Source organism: Heptranchias perlo, chromosome 23 (genome assembly GCF_035084215.1).
Source record: "Heptranchias perlo isolate sHepPer1 chromosome 23, sHepPer1.hap1, whole genome shotgun sequence".
Classification (NCBI taxonomy): Eukaryota; Metazoa; Chordata; class Chondrichthyes; order Hexanchiformes; family Hexanchidae; genus Heptranchias; species Heptranchias perlo.
In genome coordinates, this window is record NC_090347.1 from 20379561 (window position 1) to 20400224 (window position 20664).

Consider the following 20664-nt stretch of genomic DNA (forward strand, 5'->3'; position numbering starts at 1 on the left):
AGTTTGGGTGCAGCAGAAGTGAGTGGAAAGGAAAATCGGGTGGGATAAATAAAGAGTGGCCGATCCGCAACCGCCAGTTTTCCGCCTGCACCTAAACTGAAAATTACTTCCTCCCATTCTGTGTCTGCAGTGAAAATTCAGTGCACCAAATGATGCAATATCTAAAAATTGTCCCAATTCTTTAATGCATACAACTTTGAAATGTGTAAAATAGCATTGTACTTTAATGGTAATGAATAGACTAGAATAATTATGTCTAATGTAGTCTGGATCAGTTTATGCTCTACCAACCTGACTTACTGCCACTCCATCTTTAACATTCCTTTCCTCTCCAGGGTCCTTGAATGTGTTGTCACCTCCTAGCTCTATCACCAACTGTCCCACAAATCACTCTTTGAATCACTCCAATTCAGTTTCCATCCCTCCCATAGCGCCATAGCTGTCCCAATGAAGGTCATGAATGACTTTCTCTGTGATTGTGACCATGGTGCATTATGCCTCCTCGTCCTCTTCAACCTTTCTGCGGTCTTCGACATGGTCGACAACACCATCCTTCTCCAATTCCTATGCTTTGTGTCCAGCTCAATGAGACTGCTCCTGCTTGGTTACACTCTGACCTATCCGATTGTCTGCCTATGATCTATCTTTGGCCCCTTCCTCTTTCTCATCTATGTATTACCCCTTGGGCAACATCATCTGCAGACATATCCACATGTATGCTAATAACACCGAGCACTACCTCTCCATCTCCCATCCTCCACCCTCCATAAACTTCAGCACATCCAAAACTCTACTGCCTGTATTCTGTCCTGTACCTTGTCCCACTCACCCATCACCCCTGTCCTTGCTGACCTACATTGACTCTCATTCCCCAGTGCCTCAAATTTAAAATTCTCATCCTCGTGTTTAAATCCCTCCACATCCTTGACCCTCCCTTTCTCTGTAACCTCCTCCAGCCCTACAAACCCCTCCCCCAAACTCTCTGTTTACTTTGACTGCAGCCTCTTGTGCATCACTCCATCACATTTACTCCACCATTGGCAGCCATGCTTTCAGCTGCCTCGGTCCACACTCTGGGGTTCCCTGCTTAAAACCCCTGCATCTCCACCTTTCTCTCCTCTCTTAAGACCCTCTTTAAAACCCACCTCTTTGACCAAACTTTTGGTTAACCTTTCCAACACTTTTCCTTCTTGGGCTCAGCATTAATTTTTCTTCATACAGTGGGATATTTTTCTACATTAAAGGAGCTATATAAATGTAAGTTTTTGTTACTTCTTCCCTCTATAACTACTTCTGCTCTCATTCCACTTGGATTCAAACGCCCTGTGCATGATTAGCAGTTCTGACCAATGAGAAGCAGCCAGCAGCTGCTCACTGCTGCTGTGCCATCTGCCAGAGTCACACTGCACCACTTTGTGCAGTTTGTTTTTGTGTTTAACATGAATCGTAAAAGCATTGAGTCTGTATTTTTAGCAGTGTTGATGGCAAGCAGGAAAACCATGGAGTTATTTTTCTTTTATGTATTTGTAGGTGACAAGAAATTTCTTGTAACCTTCAAAATAAACTACATGAAATTTTAAAATTAAAATCACAAATGAAATCTTAATGGGTGTATATTGTAACACAGGTTTTTGTACGGATTTTGCCTGAATCCATTCACAAATTTATTATTCTTGTTTAATTTTCATTGGTAGAGAGGACAAAATCCCTGGTCCGGATGGATTGCATCCACGCATACCAAAAGAAGCAAGGGAAGAGATAGCAGAGGCACTTTTTAAAAATATATATATATAAAAAATTAATTAGCAAAGAGAATAGTACCAGAGGACTGGCGAACAGCTAATGTTATTCCTTTATTTAAAAAGGAGATGGAACAAGTCCAGGAAACTATAGACCAGTTGGCTTAACATTGGTGGTAGGAAAGATAATGAAATCTCAAAGATGTAATAGAAAAACATTATTGGTTTTCCAAAAGGCCTCTGATAAGGTAGTAGACTCATGACTAAGGTCAGAGCATGTGGAGTCAGGGGGAAAGTAGCAGAATGGCTCGCAAGCTGGATACAAAAAAGAAAACAGAGAGTAGGGGTTAAAGGTATTTACTCAGACTGGCGGAAGGTGGGAAGTGGTGTTCCACAGGGATCGGTGCTGGTACCACTGTTGTTTACCATTTATATAAACAATTTGGACTCAGGAATCGGAAGTACAATTTCAAAATTTGTGGATGATACCAAATTGGGGGAGGGGGGGCGGTGAGCATAGTTAATACTGAGGAAGACTGTGACAAAATACAAGAAGAAGTTAATAAACTTGCAGAATGGGCGTGTAAATGGCAAATTAATTTCAATATAGATAAGTGTAAGGCGGTGCATTTTGGAAGGAGGAATAAGGAGGCCACATACTCCTTGAAAAATAAGAGTCTAAATTGGGTAGAGGAGCAAAAGGATCTAGGGGTACAGATACACAAATCACTAAAAGTAGCGACATAATTTAACAAGGCCATAAAAAAAAAGCAAACAAAGCACTGGGGCTCATTTCTAGAGGAACAGAATTGAAAAGCAGAGAAGTTATGTCAAACTTATATAGAATCTTGGTTAAAGCACACTTGGAGTACTGTGCACAATTCTGGTCTCCGTATTACAAAAATGATAGAGGCACTGGAGAAGGTGCAAAAAAGATTTACAAGGATGATACCAGAACTGAAATCTGAACAGGCTGGGGCTCTTTTCTCTGGAAAAGAGAAGGTTGAGAGGTGACCTAATTGATGTCTTTTAAAATTATGAAGGGGTTTGATAGGGTGGACACAGAGAAGATGTTTCCACTTGTGGAGGAGTCCAAAATTAGGGGTCAAAAATATAAGATAGTCACTAATAAATCCAACAAGGAATTCAGGAGAAACGTCTACTCAGAGTGGTTAGAATATGGAAACATGTGAAAACAAATAGTTATCCTGAAAGTGCCGTTAGACATGGGCTTGTCATAACTTGGGCAAGTATAACCAATGTTCCTTTGTTTGCACTGCAGATAAAAATGAAAGCTTAAAGGGAGGTGCAAGCAATAAAGCCGTGAGTTTCATTTTCTTTGGGGTGGGGGGGGGGGTCTGAGCTATGCTACCTCAGAAAATTTTGATTTAACACTTTATTTAGTGCATAATACAGCATTTTGAGAGTTACTGTAATTTTGCTTTTCAAGCTAAAAATAATTTATTTTGGAAGGATTGCTGATATAAGGGAATCTAGCTAGAACCCTGGCCTGCTTTTGTGTAATGGGGTGGGTTAAGAACATAAGAAATAGGAGCAGGATTAGGCCAAACGGCCCCTCGAACCTGCTCCACCATTCAATAAAATCATGGCTGATTTTCCACCTCAACTCCACTTTCCTCCCCTATCCGCATATCCCTTGATTCCCTTAGTGTCCAAAAATCTATCGCTCCCAGTCTTGAGTATACTCAACGACAGAGCATCCACAGCTCTCTGGGGTAGAGAATTCCAAAGATTCACAACCCTCCAAGTGAAGAAATTTTTCCTCATCTTGATCCCAAATAGCCGACCTCTTGAGAATATGACCCCTAGTTCTAGACTCTCCAGCCAGGGGAAACAGCCTCTCAGTATCTACCCTGTCAAGCCCTCTAAGAATTTTATACGTTTCAATGAGATCATCTCTCATTCTTCTAAACTCCAGAGAATATAGGCCCATCCTACTCAATCTCTCCTCACAGGACAACCCTCTCATCCCAGGAATCAATCTAGTGAACTTTTGTTGCACCGCCTCTAAGGCAAGTATATACTTCCTTAGGTAAGGAGACCAAAACTGTACACAGTACTCCAGGTGTGGTCTCACCAGAACCCTATATAATTTCAGCAATACATCCTTGCTCTTGTACTCCAAACCCCTTGTAATGAAGGCTAACATACCATTTGCCTTAATTGCTTGATGTATCTGCATGTTAATGTTCTGTGGTTCGTGTACAAGGACACCCAAATCCCTCTGAATACCAACATTTCTTAGTCTCTCAACTTTTAAAAAATATCCTGCTTTTCTATTCTTCCTACCAAACTGGATAATTTCCCACATTATACTCCATCTGCCACCTTCTTGCCCACTCACTTAACCTGCCTATATTCCTTTGCAGCCTCTTTGTTTCCTCCTCACAGCTTACTTTCCCACCTATGTATCATCAGCAAACTTGGATACATTACACTTGCTCCCCTCATCTATGTCATTGAGTCTTGTGGCACTCCACTAGTTATAATCTGTCAACCCGAAAATGACCTGTTTATTCCTACTCTCTGCTTTCTGTATGTTAACCAATCCTCAATTCATGAGCCCTAATCTTGTGAAACAAACTCTTGTGGCATCTTATCGAATGCCTTTTGAAAATCCAAATATACTACATCCACTGGTTCCCCCTTATCTACCCTGCTTGTTAAACCTTCAAAAAACTCTAATACATTTGTTAGATAGGATTTCCCTTGCATAAAACAGTGTTGACTCTGCCTAATCATATTATGATTTTCTAAGTGCCCTGTTACTACGTCCTTAATAATAGATTCTAGCGTTTTCCCTACTGCTGATGTCAGGCTAACTGGCCTATACTTCCCTCCTTTCTTCAATAGCAGGGTTACATTTGCTACCTTCCAATCTACAGGGACCGTTCTAGAATCTAGGGAATTCTGGAAGATCAAAACCAATGCATTCACTATCTCTGTAGCCACCTCTTTTAAAATGCTAGGATGTAGGCTATCAGGTCCATGGGATTTGTCGGCTTTTAGTCCCATTAATTTCTCCAGTACCTTTTCTTTATTAATATTAATCACTTCAAGTTCCTCACTCTCAATAGACCCTTGGTTCCCCACTCCTTCCTGTATATTTTTTTATGTCTTCTACTGTGAAGACAGATACAAAATATTTGTTTAACGTCTCTGCCATTTCCTTATTCCCCATTATAATTTCTCCTGTCTCTGCCTCTAAGGGATCCACGTTTACTTTCGCTAATCTCTTCCTTTATACCTAGTTGTAGAAGCTCTGATATTCTGTTTTTATGCTTCTTGCTAGTTCACTCTCATTTTCAATTTTCTCCTTCTTTATCAATTTCTTAGTCATCTTTTGCCGATTCCTAAAACCCTCCCAATCCTCAGGCTTACTATTCTTTTTGGCAACATTGGAAGCCTCTTCATTTAATCCAATACTATCCTTAACTTCTCTCATGAGCCACGGTTGGACCACTTTTCCAGTGGAGTTTTTATTCCTCAAGGGAATGTATATTCGTTGAGAACAATGAATTATTTCTTTAAATGATCGCCATTGCTTATCTACCATTATATCTTTTAATCTAATTTCCCAATATACCTTAGCCAACTTGCCCCTCGTACCTACATAATTGGCCTTGTTTAAGTATAAGACCCTAGTTTTGGACTTAACTACATCACTCTCAAACTCGATATGGAATTCATCATATTATGATCACTCTTGCTCAGAGTATCCTTTATTATAAGATTACTAATTAACCCTGTCTCATTACACAATACTAGATCTAAAATAGCCTGTTCCCTAGTTAGTTCCTCAACATACTGTTCTAGAAAACTGTCTTGAATGCATTTCTTGAACTCATCCTCCAAACTACTTTTGCCAATTTGGTTTGCCCAGTCTACATGAAGATTCAAGTCCTCCATGATTATTGCATTACCCTTGTTATATGCTCCTCTAATTTCCTGATATATACTCTGTCCAACATTATAACTACTGTTAGGGGACCTATAAACTGCTCCCACCAGAACTTTCTGCCTCTTGTTATTTCATAGCTCCACCCATACTGATTCTACATCCTTATTTTCTGAGTCGAGATCCTTTCTCACTAATGTCTTTATCTCATCCTTTATGATCAGTGCTACCCCCCCCCACCCCCCTCTAACCTTTTCCATTTTTGCCTATCTTTTTCAAAAGTCAAGTACCCTGGAATATTTAGTTCCCAACCTTGGTCACCCTGCAACCACATCTCTGTAATGGCTATCACATGAAACTCATGTATCTATACTTGTGCCATTAATTTATCTATCTTGTTATGAATGTTTCATGCATGCAGATATAGGGCCTTTGATTTTAACTTTTTACTTTTTCCCCTGATGTGACCTTAGTCACTAATGCCCTATTACCTTTGTAAAACCTCCCTGTCCTTCCCTGCTTGTTTTTACCCAAATCGCTACTCTGCTCTACAGCCTTGACTTTTCTGTTTACACTTATAAATTTACCCTTACCTGATCCCTTCCCCACTCTTATTAGTTTAAAGCCCTATCTACCGCCCTAGTTATCCGATTCGCCAGGACACTGATCCCAGCCCAGTTTAAGTGGATCCTGTCCCAAAGGAACAACTCCCTCTTTCCCCAGTACTGGTGCCAGTACCCCCATGAATTGAAATCCCTGCTTCCCACATCACTCTTTCAGTTACGCATTTAACCATCTAATTTGTTTGTCCCTTTGCCAATTTGCACGTGGCTCGGGTAGTAATCCAGAGATTATTACCTTTTGAGGTTCTGCTTTTTAATTTGGACTCTAGATCCTCAAACTCCCTCAGCAGAACCTCATTCCTAGTTCTACCTATGTAGTTGGTTCCTACATCGCCCACGTCAACTGGATCCTCCCCCTCCTGCTTCAAGTTCTTCTCCAGCCGCGATGAGATATCCTTAACCCTGGCACCGGGCAGGCAACTCAACCTTCGGGACTCCCAGTCGGGGTTTCAGAGAACAGTATCTATCCCCTTGACCAAGCTATCCCCTAACACTACCACATTCCTTTTTGCTCCCCCCACTTGAATGGCCTCTTGTACCACGGTGCCATGCTCAGTTTGCCCATCCTTCCTCCCGTCTTTGTTCTCATCCACACAGGTAGCAAGTACCTCATACCTGTTGGACAAGGGCAAAGGCTGAGGCTCCTCCACCACTGTATCTGGGGTCGCTTTGCCTGCCTGACTCGCAGTCACATCCTCCTATCTCTGACCACTAACCAAACCTAGACCACGACCTAACCTAAGGGGTGTAACTGCTTCCTGGCTCAAAGTGTCTAGGTGACTCTCCCCCTCCCTGATGCATCACAATGTCTGCACCTCGGACTCCAGCTCAACAACTCTGAGCTGAAGTTCCTTGAGTTGCAGACACTTCCTGCAGATGTGATTACCTGGGATCATGCTGCTCTCCGCAAACTCCCACATGCTGCAGTTATGGTACACCACCCGCACTGCCAAATCTATCTAACCTTGTTTTATTTATTTACTTCATTAAAGTTTTTATGTAATTAATTCACTTGGTTTATTTTTAGTTTTTTTTTAAACAAATTAATTTATCTAGTTTAAGTTATTAATTTAATGAAGTATTAGCAAGTTATAGGTTCCTAGTTTAAACTACTCCCCTAGCTTTGAGAGCAAGAAAAATGTATTACTCACCAACTTGTCCTCTGATGTCACTCTTTCAAACTTCTGCCTGTGCTTGAGTTGATCTCAGCTTTATATCCCCACTCTACTCTTGGTCGCTGGTCCTGCTCCTTTATATCCCCGTTCTGCTCTTGGTCGCTGGTCCTGCTCCTTTATATCCCCGCTCTGCTCTCGATCACTGGTCCCACTTCTTTATATCTCCACTCTGCTCTCGATCACTGGTCCCACTTCTTTATATCTCCACTCTGCTCTCGATCACTGGTCCCCTACAGTCAGAAATGGGGGAAATTATAATAGGGAACAAAGAAATGGCAGAACAATTAAACACATACTTTGGTTCTGTCTTCACAAAGGAGGACACAAATAACCTCCCAGAAATGCTAGGGAACCAAGGGTCTAATGAGAGGGAGGAACTGAAGGAAACCAGTATTCGTAAAAAAAATAGTGCTAGGGAAATTAATGGGGCTAAAGGCTGACAAATCCCCAGGGCCTGATAATCTACATCCCATAGTACTAAAGGAAGTGGCCCTGGAAATAGTGGATGCATTGGTGATCATCTTCCAAAATTCTATAGACTCTGGAACAGTTCCTACAGATTGGAGGGTGGCAAATGTAACCCCACTATTTAAAAAAGGAGGGAGAGAAAAAACAGGGAATTACAGACCAGTTAGCCTAACATCAGTAGTGTGGAAAATGCTGGAGTCTATTATAAAAGATGTGACAACAGAACACTTGGAAGGCATTAACGGGATTAGACAAAGTCAGCATGGGTTTATGAAAGGGAAATCATGCTTAACAAATCTACTGGAGTTTTTTGAGGATGTAACTAATAGAATAGATAGGGGAGAACCAGTGGATGTGGTATACTTGGATTTTCAGAAGGCTTTTGATAAGGTCCCACACAAGAGGTTAGTGTACAAAATTAAAGCACATGGGATTGGGGGGAATATACTGGCATGGATTGAGAATTGGTTGACAGACAAGAAACAGAGTGTAGGAATAAACGGGTCTTTTTCCGGGTGGCAGGCAGTGACTAGTGGGGTACCGCAGGGATCAGTGCTTGGGCCCCAGCTATTCATAATATACATCAATGATTTGGATGAGGAAACTAAATGTAACATATCCAAGTTTGCAGACGACACAAAGCTGGGGTGGAATGTGAGCTGTGAGGAGAATGCAAAGAGGCTCCAATGTGATTTAGACGAGCTGGGTGAGTGGGCAAGAACATGGTAGATGCAGTATAATGTGGATAAATGAGAGGTTATCCACTTTGGTTGTAAAAACAGAAAGACAGATTATTATCTGAATGGTGATAGATTGGGAAAAGGGGAGGTGCAACGAGACCTGGGTGTCCTTGTACACCAGTCGCTGAAAGCGAACATTCAGGTGCAGCCAGCAGTTAGGAAGGCGAATGGTATGTTGGCCTTCATTGCAAGAGGATTTGAGTACAGGAGCAGGGATGTCTTATTGCAGTTATACAGGGCCTTGGTGAGACCACATCTGGAGTATTGTGTGCAGTTTTGGTCTCCTTATCTGAGGAAGGATGTCCTTGCCATGGAGGGAGTGCAACGAAGGTTTACCAGACTGATTCCTGGGATGGCAGGACTGAAGTATAAGGAGAGATTGGATCGACTAGGCCTATATTCACTCGAGTTTAGAAGAATGAGAGGTGATCTCATCGAAACATATGAAATTCTAAAAGGATTAGACAGACTAGATGCAGGGAGGATGTTCCCAATGGCTGGAGAGTCCAGAACCAGGGGTCACAGTCTCAGGATACAGGGTATGCCATTTAGAACCGAGATGAGGAGAAATTTCTTCACTCAGAGGGTGGTGAACCTGGGGAGGATGGATAAAGAACCCAGAATTCTGCAAGCTATTAGGGGAAGAAGTTTTTTTAAAATTGAAATGTATTAATCTTTTAAGACGTAATTGACAAATAGTAATATACTCTCTAGCATACTATCTTGCAAAACTGAGGATAGGCTGTACCTTTTGACGGACTTAATAAATAAGCAAGCATGAAACCAGACCTTTTGCTTTTAACAAAGCATATACAACCTACACTGCTGTGGGTGCTCTCCAACCCACTCTTTGAGCAAGTTGAACAACCACGGACTCTGAGAATCTTTCCTATATGTTTAATAATGCTATCTGCGCACTCAGAAGGTTGTGGGTTGAAGCCCCATTCTAAAGACTTGAGCACGTAATCTAGGCTGACACTTCAGTGCAATACTGAGGTAGTGTTACCTTTCAAGTGAGATGTAAAACTGAGTACCTGTCTGCTGTCTCAGGTGCACGTAAAAGATCCCTTGGCACTTTTCAAAGAAGAGCAAGCGAGGTCTCCCATTGAACCTGGTCAATGTTTATCCTTCAACCAACATCAATAAGAACAGATTATGTGGTCATTTATCTCATTGCTATTTGTGGGACCTTGCTGTGTGCAAATTGGCTGCTGCGTTTCCCTACATTACAACAGTGACTACACATCAAAAGGTCTTAATTGGCTGTGAAATGCTTTGGGACATCCTGAGGTGATGAAAAACACTATATAAATGCAAGCTCTTTCTTTATTGTTGTCACTGAGTCACCTCTTGTTATGTTTTGTGGTTTAAAACTGCGTAGATTCTGGTTAGATTCTGCCTAGGAACAGACATTTTGTGTAAGACTCCCCCATGTTACGTTCTTAACCATTATGAATGGGTGATGCACTGTGGTCCACACAGCAATACCATGCTTTTTCCAATTATTACCAAACATGGCCCAACCACTTATGTTCAAATGCATTGTGAGAGCACAATATGCACCATCACCATCAGATAACGAGAGTTGCTTTTAAGTACCCTTTAACTAAATTTCAGTTATACACTCAGGCCTGAGTGAACTTTGGAATAAATGTGCTGTGGCACTCTGCAGATAACAAACATGTGAAATGAGAACTCAAGAAACTTTAAAATTGTGAGAAACTTATGCAATACCAAGAGCTTTATGACAACCACAGCATGGCAGTAAATGGATTGAATTAGGCTTCAGTGCACTGATATTTAAATTTGCTGTTGGTTTGATTACATTTAACTTTCTCCAGACTGAAAACAAATGTTAGCAACTGTTCTGTGACACAGTGAATGTTTCTATCCATTGAATGAAAATTGGCTGGCCCTGTCAGGTCTAAATTACACACATTTTTGTATTGCTGGCCTTGTGTTCTGTATAAATTTGCATGAAATGAGAGCACAGATACTCAGAAGAAAAAGACATGGTAATGTTATATGGAGCTACTGCTGGTGTGTGCTTGGTCAATTTGACCTGTATCCCACTGATATTCTGTTACTGCAACAACAGAGACTATCATGTTGCTTTTACACAATTGATTGCATAGCTCTGCAGCTACTTTTAGGTTGCTTGAGATGAGAAAGGGATTACAATACAGAGAGGATAATTAACAGTTGCTGCTGTAAAGTATTTATTGTTTAACCACGGTTATTTGATTTTTTTCTAACAATAACCACCTAATAGATTTTGTGTTCTGTGTGAGTGTGACCATGCTGGGGAGTGGAACAATTTATTTTTCACAATCATTGATAGCACTAAAGCTCAGAAGGAGTTGGACATAATTTTAAAATACTTCCAGGCTGAATCAACAGCACCAGAAGAGCACCTGTATTGGTCCTGACGATTATTTCCCATACTATATATCTAAGTGAGAAATTGGTTGAAATAGCCTAACTTAATATAGTTGAGCACTCATAAAATGTCCTACCTGTGAGACAGATTTTTAAACTAGATTTCACAGATGGGATGACAATGACCTGCTGAACCAGTGCATTTTATTTATCCCCATCTTCATTTTAAATTCAATATTTCAGTATTGAAGGAATGTTATAACAGTAATATTTTTATTTTGTTCCTGTAAAGTGACTCCAGTTCAGTTTGTATGCAGATAGTAGTGGAACAGTTGTGAACTGTCCATTCTCTCTCCCTAAAGGAGACCTTGTAGAGGAGCAAAGGTTAATCTCAACCACGACACCACAATCTCGACCTCATTTGAAGTTTTTTTGAAGTGGGCTTCAGCTGGATATCAGTGCTCTGCTTCTACTAGGGAGCTTTGGTTTTTACCCCTGCCTGCTGTCCTGCAGGAGATTCTTCCCCTTACTTAATCAGTACCTGCTAAACTATACCCAAGGTTACAGTGTTTTGTCTTGAAGATTCTTTTTGCAAATATGTCGCTGAAGGATGCATAATGAGCAGCTAGAGTTTCAAGTTGAATAACCAGGTTTCTTCAGCTCTGAAGATGTTATCACTTCAATAATACCCAGATTTAGTACAAGTATCCCCTGTGGAAAAAGATCAGCCAATTCTCATGGTGCAGGTCATATCCATTCATGATAAACATGACAACGATTAGTCCATCTAGATATCTGTTTACCTAGATATGCCTTCTGCCTCTATGAGGTGCAATCTAAGGAATTAAAGATGGGGTGGAGGGAGAAAGGGATTTTTAAAAAAAGACCGGGTCTGAAAAGCTTATGGACCTTCAATTCTGACGTACATTCCAGGATCCGCCTGCCAGTGGCCTCTGGTACTAACCCTGCCAAAGTTTGCAGGGTTTGAGAGAGGTCATCTAAAGCAGTAGGAGCCCATGCCTATAGGGTGCATCTTGGGTGCCCACCTGCCTGAGGAAACGAGCAAATGCAGCGGAGGGTGCCAAACTTCGGGGAGGACAAAAGATCTCTTCTGTGTGCTCTTATAATGGAGTTGAAAAATTTTCTTCAAATCTTCAGGGGTCTAAGACATGACCGGGGACTGAACCCACAGGTGGGCCCCACTTTCACTGAACGGTAGGCCAGTACACCTGGTTCCCCTTAGCATACCAGCACGCTGCTCTTACGCCAGGCTGGAGATGAGCAAACTGCTGTCTATGGTGTCCGCATTCTCCGGTTGCATCTCTTCTTAGGATAGTGATCTTGTTTGGGGCAGGAAGAGAGTCCAACCCAAACAAGCCCCTGTGGAAACTGCCAGAGAAGACCAAGACCCAGAGTATTTGGATCCTGGTCTAATTCGCAGCCATTCTGGCAGACCTATGCCAGGAGTCCAGCAGAAAGTTTGCAGATTTATGGCCTCTTAATAGAAAATAATATTCCTTAAAATGAATTGGTCAAACTTCATCTCCTGTTTCTTATTTTAGATACCACATGTCCTATCTGACAGATGGTTGTTGGAGCCCGGTAAGGCCAGCTGTCTTCTTCACAACCAAAATGGATGGAACTGTTGATACCTGGGACTTGTCATTTAAACACAGTGAACCCACACTCAGCGTTAAGGTACTGTGATTGATTGTTGTCATAATTTGCATATCCGCAAATGGAAATAAAAATTGGGAGATATGTAAAAGGGGCTGCCAACCCGCTATCACCCATTTTACACGATCGCACAAGTCACGATCTACCAAATGTAGTTTCCAGGAGGGATCTCTGGAACCCAATTAAGATTGGGAACCTTGGTTAAGTTTTCTCTTTGCATCCCCTTCCTAGCCTAGAGATATTGAGGCAATATCCTAAAATGATACTGATGATATCCATCTTTGCCTTTTTATTTCCCCTTTTCATTTTCTCCTCTTCCCTTCCTCTTCTCCCCTGAAACTTATTGCAGTATAGTTTCATAGGCAGTCCTCTGGTACCTACATTACTCATGTGTGAGCACTGACCTTGAATTCTTTCCAGTCAGGTTCACTGCAAAATGATCAGGAGCAGTTACCATGGCCAATTTGTCCCTTCCCTAACCTAGTAGCCTTTGTAGCATCCTTACCGCTGCTTCAGCTAAGACTTAGGACTTCTGAGTCACTGGGACAATACCATTTCATCACTTGTCTTTAGGGAGGTTTTCCCAGGAAAGGTGTGAATAATACAGCATGAGTGACTGGAAAGAAATAGTTATGTTAAGTTACCAAAACAGTAAAATAAGTTTTATGCAGTGGAGCTTTTGAGCTAGATTTAAAAACATTCTGAGAAGCCACCTGTTAGCATAACAACATAAGTAATAGAAACAGGAGTAGACCACACGGCCCCTCGAGCCTGCTCTGCCAATCAATAAGATCATGGCTGATCTTCTACCTCAACTGCACTTTCTCACCCTACCCCCATATCTCTTGGTTCCCTTAGTGTCCAAAAGTCTATCGATCTCAGTTTTGAATATACTCGACGACTGAGCATTCACAGCCTTCTGGATTAGAGAATTCCAGAGATTCACAACCCCGAGTGAAGAAATTTTTCCTTATCTCAGTCCTAAGTGGCCGACCCCTTATCCTGAGACTACGACCCCTAGTTCTAGACTCTCCAACCAGGAGAAACAGCCTTTCAGCTCTAAAAATATTATAAAGTTTCAATGAGGTCACCTCTCATTCCTCTAAACTCCAGAGAATATAGGCCCATTCTACTCAATCTCTCCTCATAGGACAACCATCTCATCCCAGGAATCAATCTAGTGAACCTTCGCTGCACCCCCTCTAAAGCAAGTATATCCTTCCTTAGGTAGGATTGAAATTACATTTTTTAAACTTTTTCTTTCTATCTCCTTTTTCTCTCTCTCTTAATCCAATCTTTCTCCCTCTCTTTATTTCTCTTTCTATACCGGATTTGACATTGAATTCACCCTTTCTAACTTACACTTCCTTCTCAGTCCTTGTGTTGCTAATTTCACAGTCCTTCAATCTGATTGGTTAAGGAGATACACAGTTGCTTGCCCTGTTCACTCAGATCCCAGATGCCCTGTAGGGGGTGCCACGTCGTTTCCAACTCCCACTTCCAGCAACTTGCAGCACAAAATATCATGGAGATTAAACGGGCAAGGGCAAGTCTAACTAACGGCGGGCGCCGTTCGTTAACCAGCTCCAGGAAATTCTGGGCCAATGTTGCGAATGAGTTGTTTCGATTGTCACTATAAAAACATAAATAGACTTTACAAAGATATCCATTACACATTAGATACCTAGGGTTTTTTTTAAAGAGAAAAGTGTTTTTTCCTAAATTTGAACACTGAAGTAACTTGAGCTGTTTTATGCCTCAAGGAAGCTGTACTTTTTTTTGCTGCATAGTCTAATACATTAAATCTGATGCTAATCTGCTACTACAATATTCTCACAAGGATTATTTTGTTTTGCAGTTTACACCTAATGAAGCAGCAATTCCAGGCCCCAAGTACAAATCATCTTTTTAATGAGTTCTCATGGGGATTCTTTTAATGAGCAAAGTCTCACATGACCTCATTTAACTTTTTTTTAAATCGCCCAATTTTGATATTTTCTTTCTTCTTCTATGTCACTCTGCATCCTGACCATGTTCTGGTTGGGAAGGTGGGCTAATAGCCTGCTCTCAGGGATTCTGCAAATTCCACTTAATAATGTACTACTGGAAGATATACAAAAGCTGCCCAGTTTAGCTCACTTTTTTACATTTTTCCCTCTGTCCCCGTATGAAAGCAGCTTGTGACTGTTCTGCACCCTCCTGACACACAGCCTGATAAACTGTGTTCATTATATGAGGAATAGTACACTGTGAACTCATACCTGTCGCTGGGTATATGGTGAGATAGAGCACGTGTACGTTACATCACTGAACCACCTTCAATCTTTGGATTTACAGTTTATATGGGGTAACCTGCTGTAATGGAGCTGTATTCCCAACTCAACAAAGTAGATGGAAATATTCTCCATACTTGAATTTGATTTTTACTGCTGCGCTTCCTACCCCATCTTTTAACTAGTAAACATTGCCAACAAGACTCAGAGATTCCAACCTCGGCACTTTGGACAGGTGACAGAAGGTTGAGGTTTACTTTAATAGCAGAAGCCAGATGTGCCGCGCCTCTCTCACCACAGTCACAGCGATGAAATCTTGCCAACAGATCTGATGGGAATTCACTGCTCGCTTCAAGCATATCACAGGATTTATAAATTAATTTGTTGTTGAGAATGAAACTTTTTGATTATAAAAAAATAGAATTTTAGCCATTCTTGCATCTCAAGACATCAGATTTTTGCAAACTTTTCTCTGGAACTGACTATTTGGAGTGCAACAGCATCCTGAGGTGACTCTTCGTCTGTTATTTTGCTCCCTGTGGGGAAGTACCAGGCATCTGCTCAGTGGTTCCCATAGTAGTATAATTGAGATCAGGAACTCAACATGTGGAAGATTGTAGGCATGAATTTGAGTTCTACCACTCAATTGCCTTTACAAGATTTAAAGATTATATATTCATTTTCTTATTAAAATAACAATCTAAGAATAAGTCATAGATGAGAAAAGGACATTCAACTGTTTCTACTTGTCTCTCTAGTACTTCAACTCACCCAGCTTAGCATCCAACTGCATTCTGAACTCCCCTCATGTCATCGACTCCACTACCTTACCTGGCAGATTGTTCCAGGAGTGATAAACATATGGAATGAAGACTTTTTTTCAAAGATGTGTTCTGAATTTACTTATAACTAATTTAAATTGATATTTTCTTGTCCTAATGGTGTAACACACCTTGAAGTAATATTCTGGTTCACTTTACCTAATAATTTCTATACCTAAATGAAAATAATTTTTTATGGAACTCTTAACGGTATTACGATTTTAACAACTCTTGCCAACCCCCTCCCCCCAATCCTGTGTTAGCCTTTTGTTCTATTTCAATTACTGGGAAATTGCTTTAATTGAACAAACTTACTGTGAAGAGACATTAAGCCGTCATGATGACAATCTTTAAAGTTGTAACTCTAGTTCTCTTGTTTTAATTGATCTTTGGTATCACATGATGGCAGTGGAATGGTGATGAAAAATCCTGAATAAAGTACTTTTCCTTTCTGCACTGGTGTAGTACAGATTGGAATGTCATACTGATGCTGAAGGATAGTTGGGTTTAGATACATTGTTAGCTAAAAAGGGAGAATCGATTTTCCCCCATCTTATTGTAATTTATTGCATTGTCAAATTTCTAAATCTTGACTTTTTTGCTAAACACATTCTCTTTCCTCCCCCACCCACCCCCCCCCCCCCCCCAACAATTAGGTGTGTGACGAAGCTCTGTACAGTTTGCGTGTCCAAGACAACGGACGATTCCTTGCCTGTGGTTCTCATCTGGGTACAACAACCCTCCTCGAGTTTTCATCAGGTTTTTATGCTCATCAGAAAAATGAAAAGGGACTTGTAAATGCAGTAAGTGTTCTGGGCTAGAGGGTTTGATCACCATTTCTGCAGTCAAGTTGCTTCCGCTGAGCTGCAGGTTAATGTGTAAAATTGTTGGAATGCAATGCATTAAAAATGATTTTAAGTAAAACTGCAACTCTGAAAAGTATACTTCAGACCTAAAGATGAGTGAAATTGCAGATAATGTTGCCAAATGACATCATTCTTAATGAAATCTACAGTATACTTGATAGTGAAACAACGCCAATTAGATAAATACAACATTGCAAGAAAAAATGCTAAAATGGCCTACTTGTGAGGTAACTTACCATGGACGCTATTGTTACATTGTAGATTTTCACAATCCATTTTAACTTGTCTGAATGTTCCAACCAAACTGAAATTAATCAATTGATAGTCATATGAATGTAGAATTTTCCTACTATGTGATGACTGATTTCATATTACAATCTATCTTTACTTCCAACACACCTTACTACAGTAAGAATATTGTGAGTGGAGCTAGTACCAATCTACCTCAGAACTTCCCAATCTGTTCATGTCAGTGAACAAAAATGTAACTTCTTTTATTTTCCACATCCAATAGGATAATCCATCACACAGAGGGAAAGCATGGAATACTGTTCCTTTAGGGTTCACATCTTTCAAGATTCACATGGTTTTCCTCTTCTCCAGTACTATAGAAATGGTATTGTTGGGAAATATTTATTAGCCCCAAGGTTCGTTCAAAGCATGTGACAGCTTAGGCCAATCATCCACCCCACCCCCCCATGCTATCCTTGGATTTTAGTTAACTCTGAATTTGTGCAGTGCAGATGTATATGCCATATGAGGATTCCCCTCTGTCTGCATCCAATATCACCTAATGCTACTCAGTGGGCTCTACTGGTGCATCTTTTAGAGGCAGTTTACTGCTGAAAGGTACAATGTCTTTCTCTCTCAGTCTTTGTGAGTTTGTCTGTATCTCCCTAACTCTGTATATGTGTGTCTGTGCCTGTGTTCCAAATTCACGGATCTACAGTAGATATTCTCTTGGGTTCAGTGTCACCGGTCGCTCCCATAAGAGGACCTCACATTCCCTACAATCTGGAGAGCACCCTTACTGCCCAATGTCTAATTAAATGATAGCGTGACCTGGAGATTATAACAATGGACCTCTCTTTATGTGTACTAAATACAATGATTTTGCACACATAGAATCTTTTTGGAAGGTGTACTGAAAAGTACTGTAGAGAGACAAGGCCAATTGTGCACTAACAAACTGGTTTATTTTACATGAAACATCTGAAGGAACAGAATCCCATTTTCCAATTAGATGCCTCTGTTTCCTTTTTTTTCCCTCAGCATTAAAATAACAACTATGCCATTCTGCCCCTGTTATGGGCTAAACTCACTTTACAGGTTAACAGTCATTAAAGTAACCAGCACTAACCTCTTGCAGGCCCTATACACTGATGCCTCAATCTAAAGTCCCACAGCCTTCCTCACTAACTGGAGAGCAATATCTATCTGTCTGCCTTGCATTCAAGACTGTTCTAGACTGCCTCTCCAGAGAGATGACCCGTTGACCTATCCCTCAACCCTGTTTAATGAGGAATGGCATAAGATGCCAGTCAAAGTTACCACCTTGAATGAACAACCTCCCCTTCTGGTTGAAACTGGCGGCACCAGCAAGCCTCGACACCAAACCCATTCTAACCCTGGGGTACGAACTGTTCTGGGATGTGCTCAATGACATTGGATTATCTCAAAACGAAAATATGAAAGTACACAGTTTTAATGGCTAGCTCAGTTCCCCGTGGGGTTAGCACGTTAACATTCCCATCTCCTCTATGTCCAAAAGCCACAGGCTTTCAACATTAAGTATAAAAGAGAGGATGCTGTAATTCTGGTCATTTGCCCTTTGTAAACTGAGCCTGATCTTATATCAATAACTGCTGTTTGTATGAAGTGTTATTTTATCAGTCTTATTTTGGTCTAGCATTAACCCAGCTTAATGTACAAATTCACATCTTTTAATATGGACAATTAATTGGAATCACTCAAATTTTACAAAAAGATTTTTTAGTTTATAGTAGGTTACATGAATATTATGTGATTTAGTCCACCACAGAAATTTCCACATACAAATATGACAATATTTTGTTATATTTTTAGATGTTTGAGAGGGAGACAAAACGGGAGAAGATTCTGGAAGCGCGTCAACGTGAGATGCGGATAAAAGAGCGTGCTAAATCTGAACAAGGAAAAGTGGAGGAACACAAAGTTGAGGATGAGGAGGATACTATTGAATACAAAATTGCACATGCCGAGAGTGCATTCTTTGAATCTATTGAGCAAGAACGAGACAGATTTGAGCTGGAGGTGGAAAAATCGGATATTGCCAAGGTAAGTGGAAGGATAATGAGGGATTTCTTTTTTACTTTTGGAAAAGTTAATGCGAATCTGTTTTTAATTTTAATAGCTAAACTTTGAATACTGCTGACGTCCTTTTTCTGCTTGATCAGTACGATTTTGTTATCCTGAGCATTAAACAACTGGCTTATCAGGGTCACCTCCAATCGTGCTCCTTTTGCACCCCTCAAATGGCTAAACAGCACTTAATTGCCAAGTAATGAACAGGCAATTAATTCAACTGTGGAGAGATTGAATTCTAGTAAATTAAACCGAGAGGTAAATTTGTAATATAGGGTTGGTTTAAACAGATTTTGTTGCATCTACATATGAACATTCAGTAGCTAATGGAATAACACAGCTAGTTCTTCTCCCAAGCTCACCTGTATAGGCTGTACCTGTATCGTGCTTTACTGTTATCTACACTTTAATCTCCCTGTTAATTCTGAAAGGAATTATTACATGGAGCCCTTGTTAATGATGGTGAAAAACTTTAAATTTCTGTCTAACTATTGTTGTATGTGTTAACTTTCTACATTTGGTTAATGTGTGTAGCTACAGTTAGACAGGAATCAAACTTGAGAAGCAGAGTTTCTATTTAAATATCACAGTGCAAGAGCAACAGAGCACTTTCCTACCAGTTGTTGCTCTGCTCCACATCTCCAATGCTGTAAGTAAAGTGGATAGTAAATAAAAAGTTAGGATTCATGGACTCATCTCTGGTGATAAGAATGACAGGAGTGAAGATCCAGTAAGTCGATTACAAATTTCAAGATTCAGTCAAACCACATTTCCTCCAACCTTGTTGGTACATTCTAAATTTAGTTCCCACCAGTGCATTTTAAAACCAACCTCCTATTCAGTTTGAGTTTTACCATATGTTAAGGGTCCAAACTAAATCCCTGAACCTCAGATAGGTTGCTTATATCTGTACCAATATCGCTCTTGTAGACCACTAGAGCACACAGTTAATATTGTATCCTGGAGCTATGTCCATATTTATGAGGTTCTGTCTGCACTAGCAGATGGAGCAGGAGTCAAAAGTGTCATGGCCAAGCCCAACACATGGAGAATGCACCTTGTGGACCAATATTTTCATTAGCCATTAGAAAGTTCCTTGCCTGGACAATCCCATCCTCCCAGCTGAAGGCAGAATTGTGGAGGAGGGACGTAGTAGTCGGTGGCCTAAGAGGGAGAGATTGTGTTAGTAATTTATTGTATTGCAATATCATCAGCAATTTTAAATATGTTCATTACTGATACCGTGGCCATACCAGCTTGCATGGCGACAACATAATTTATCAGTTATCTAATTTATCATTCTGAAGATGTAAATAAATATGCTTTTATTAAGTTGCCGGTGTAACATACCAGGATCATCATATTCATGGAGGACTATTAGCCCAGTGGCAAAATACGGAAGAGGATCATTCAACTGGTTATTGTTGTTGGCCCATTGAGGACAAGACTCGACTACAACAACAATTTGCATTTATATAGCACCTTTAATATAAAAAAGCCAGAAGGCAGATAGGTGTAATGAAAATGGGCACAGAGCCAGGAAGGAGGAAATTAGGAGGGGTGACTGAAATCTAGATGGAGGAGATGTATTTTAAGGAGGTTTTTAAAGATGGACACAGATTCAAATTTGGAGAGATTTAG

At 40.6% G+C, this 20664-nt stretch overlaps 1 protein-coding gene across 1 annotated transcript in view; it reads left to right on the forward strand.

Moving 5' to 3' along the window:
* Positions 1 to 20664, forward strand: part of dnai2b (dynein, axonemal, intermediate chain 2b) — a 57945-nt gene that overhangs the window by 35432 nt on the left and 1849 nt on the right. The window contains exons 10-12 of the mRNA XM_068004504.1: positions 12606 to 12741; positions 16471 to 16617; positions 18766 to 18996. Of these exons, the coding sequence (XP_067860605.1) occupies positions 12606 to 12741; positions 16471 to 16617; positions 18766 to 18996 (514 nt within the window). The remainder of the gene's footprint in view (positions 1 to 12605; positions 12742 to 16470; positions 16618 to 18765; positions 18997 to 20664) is intronic.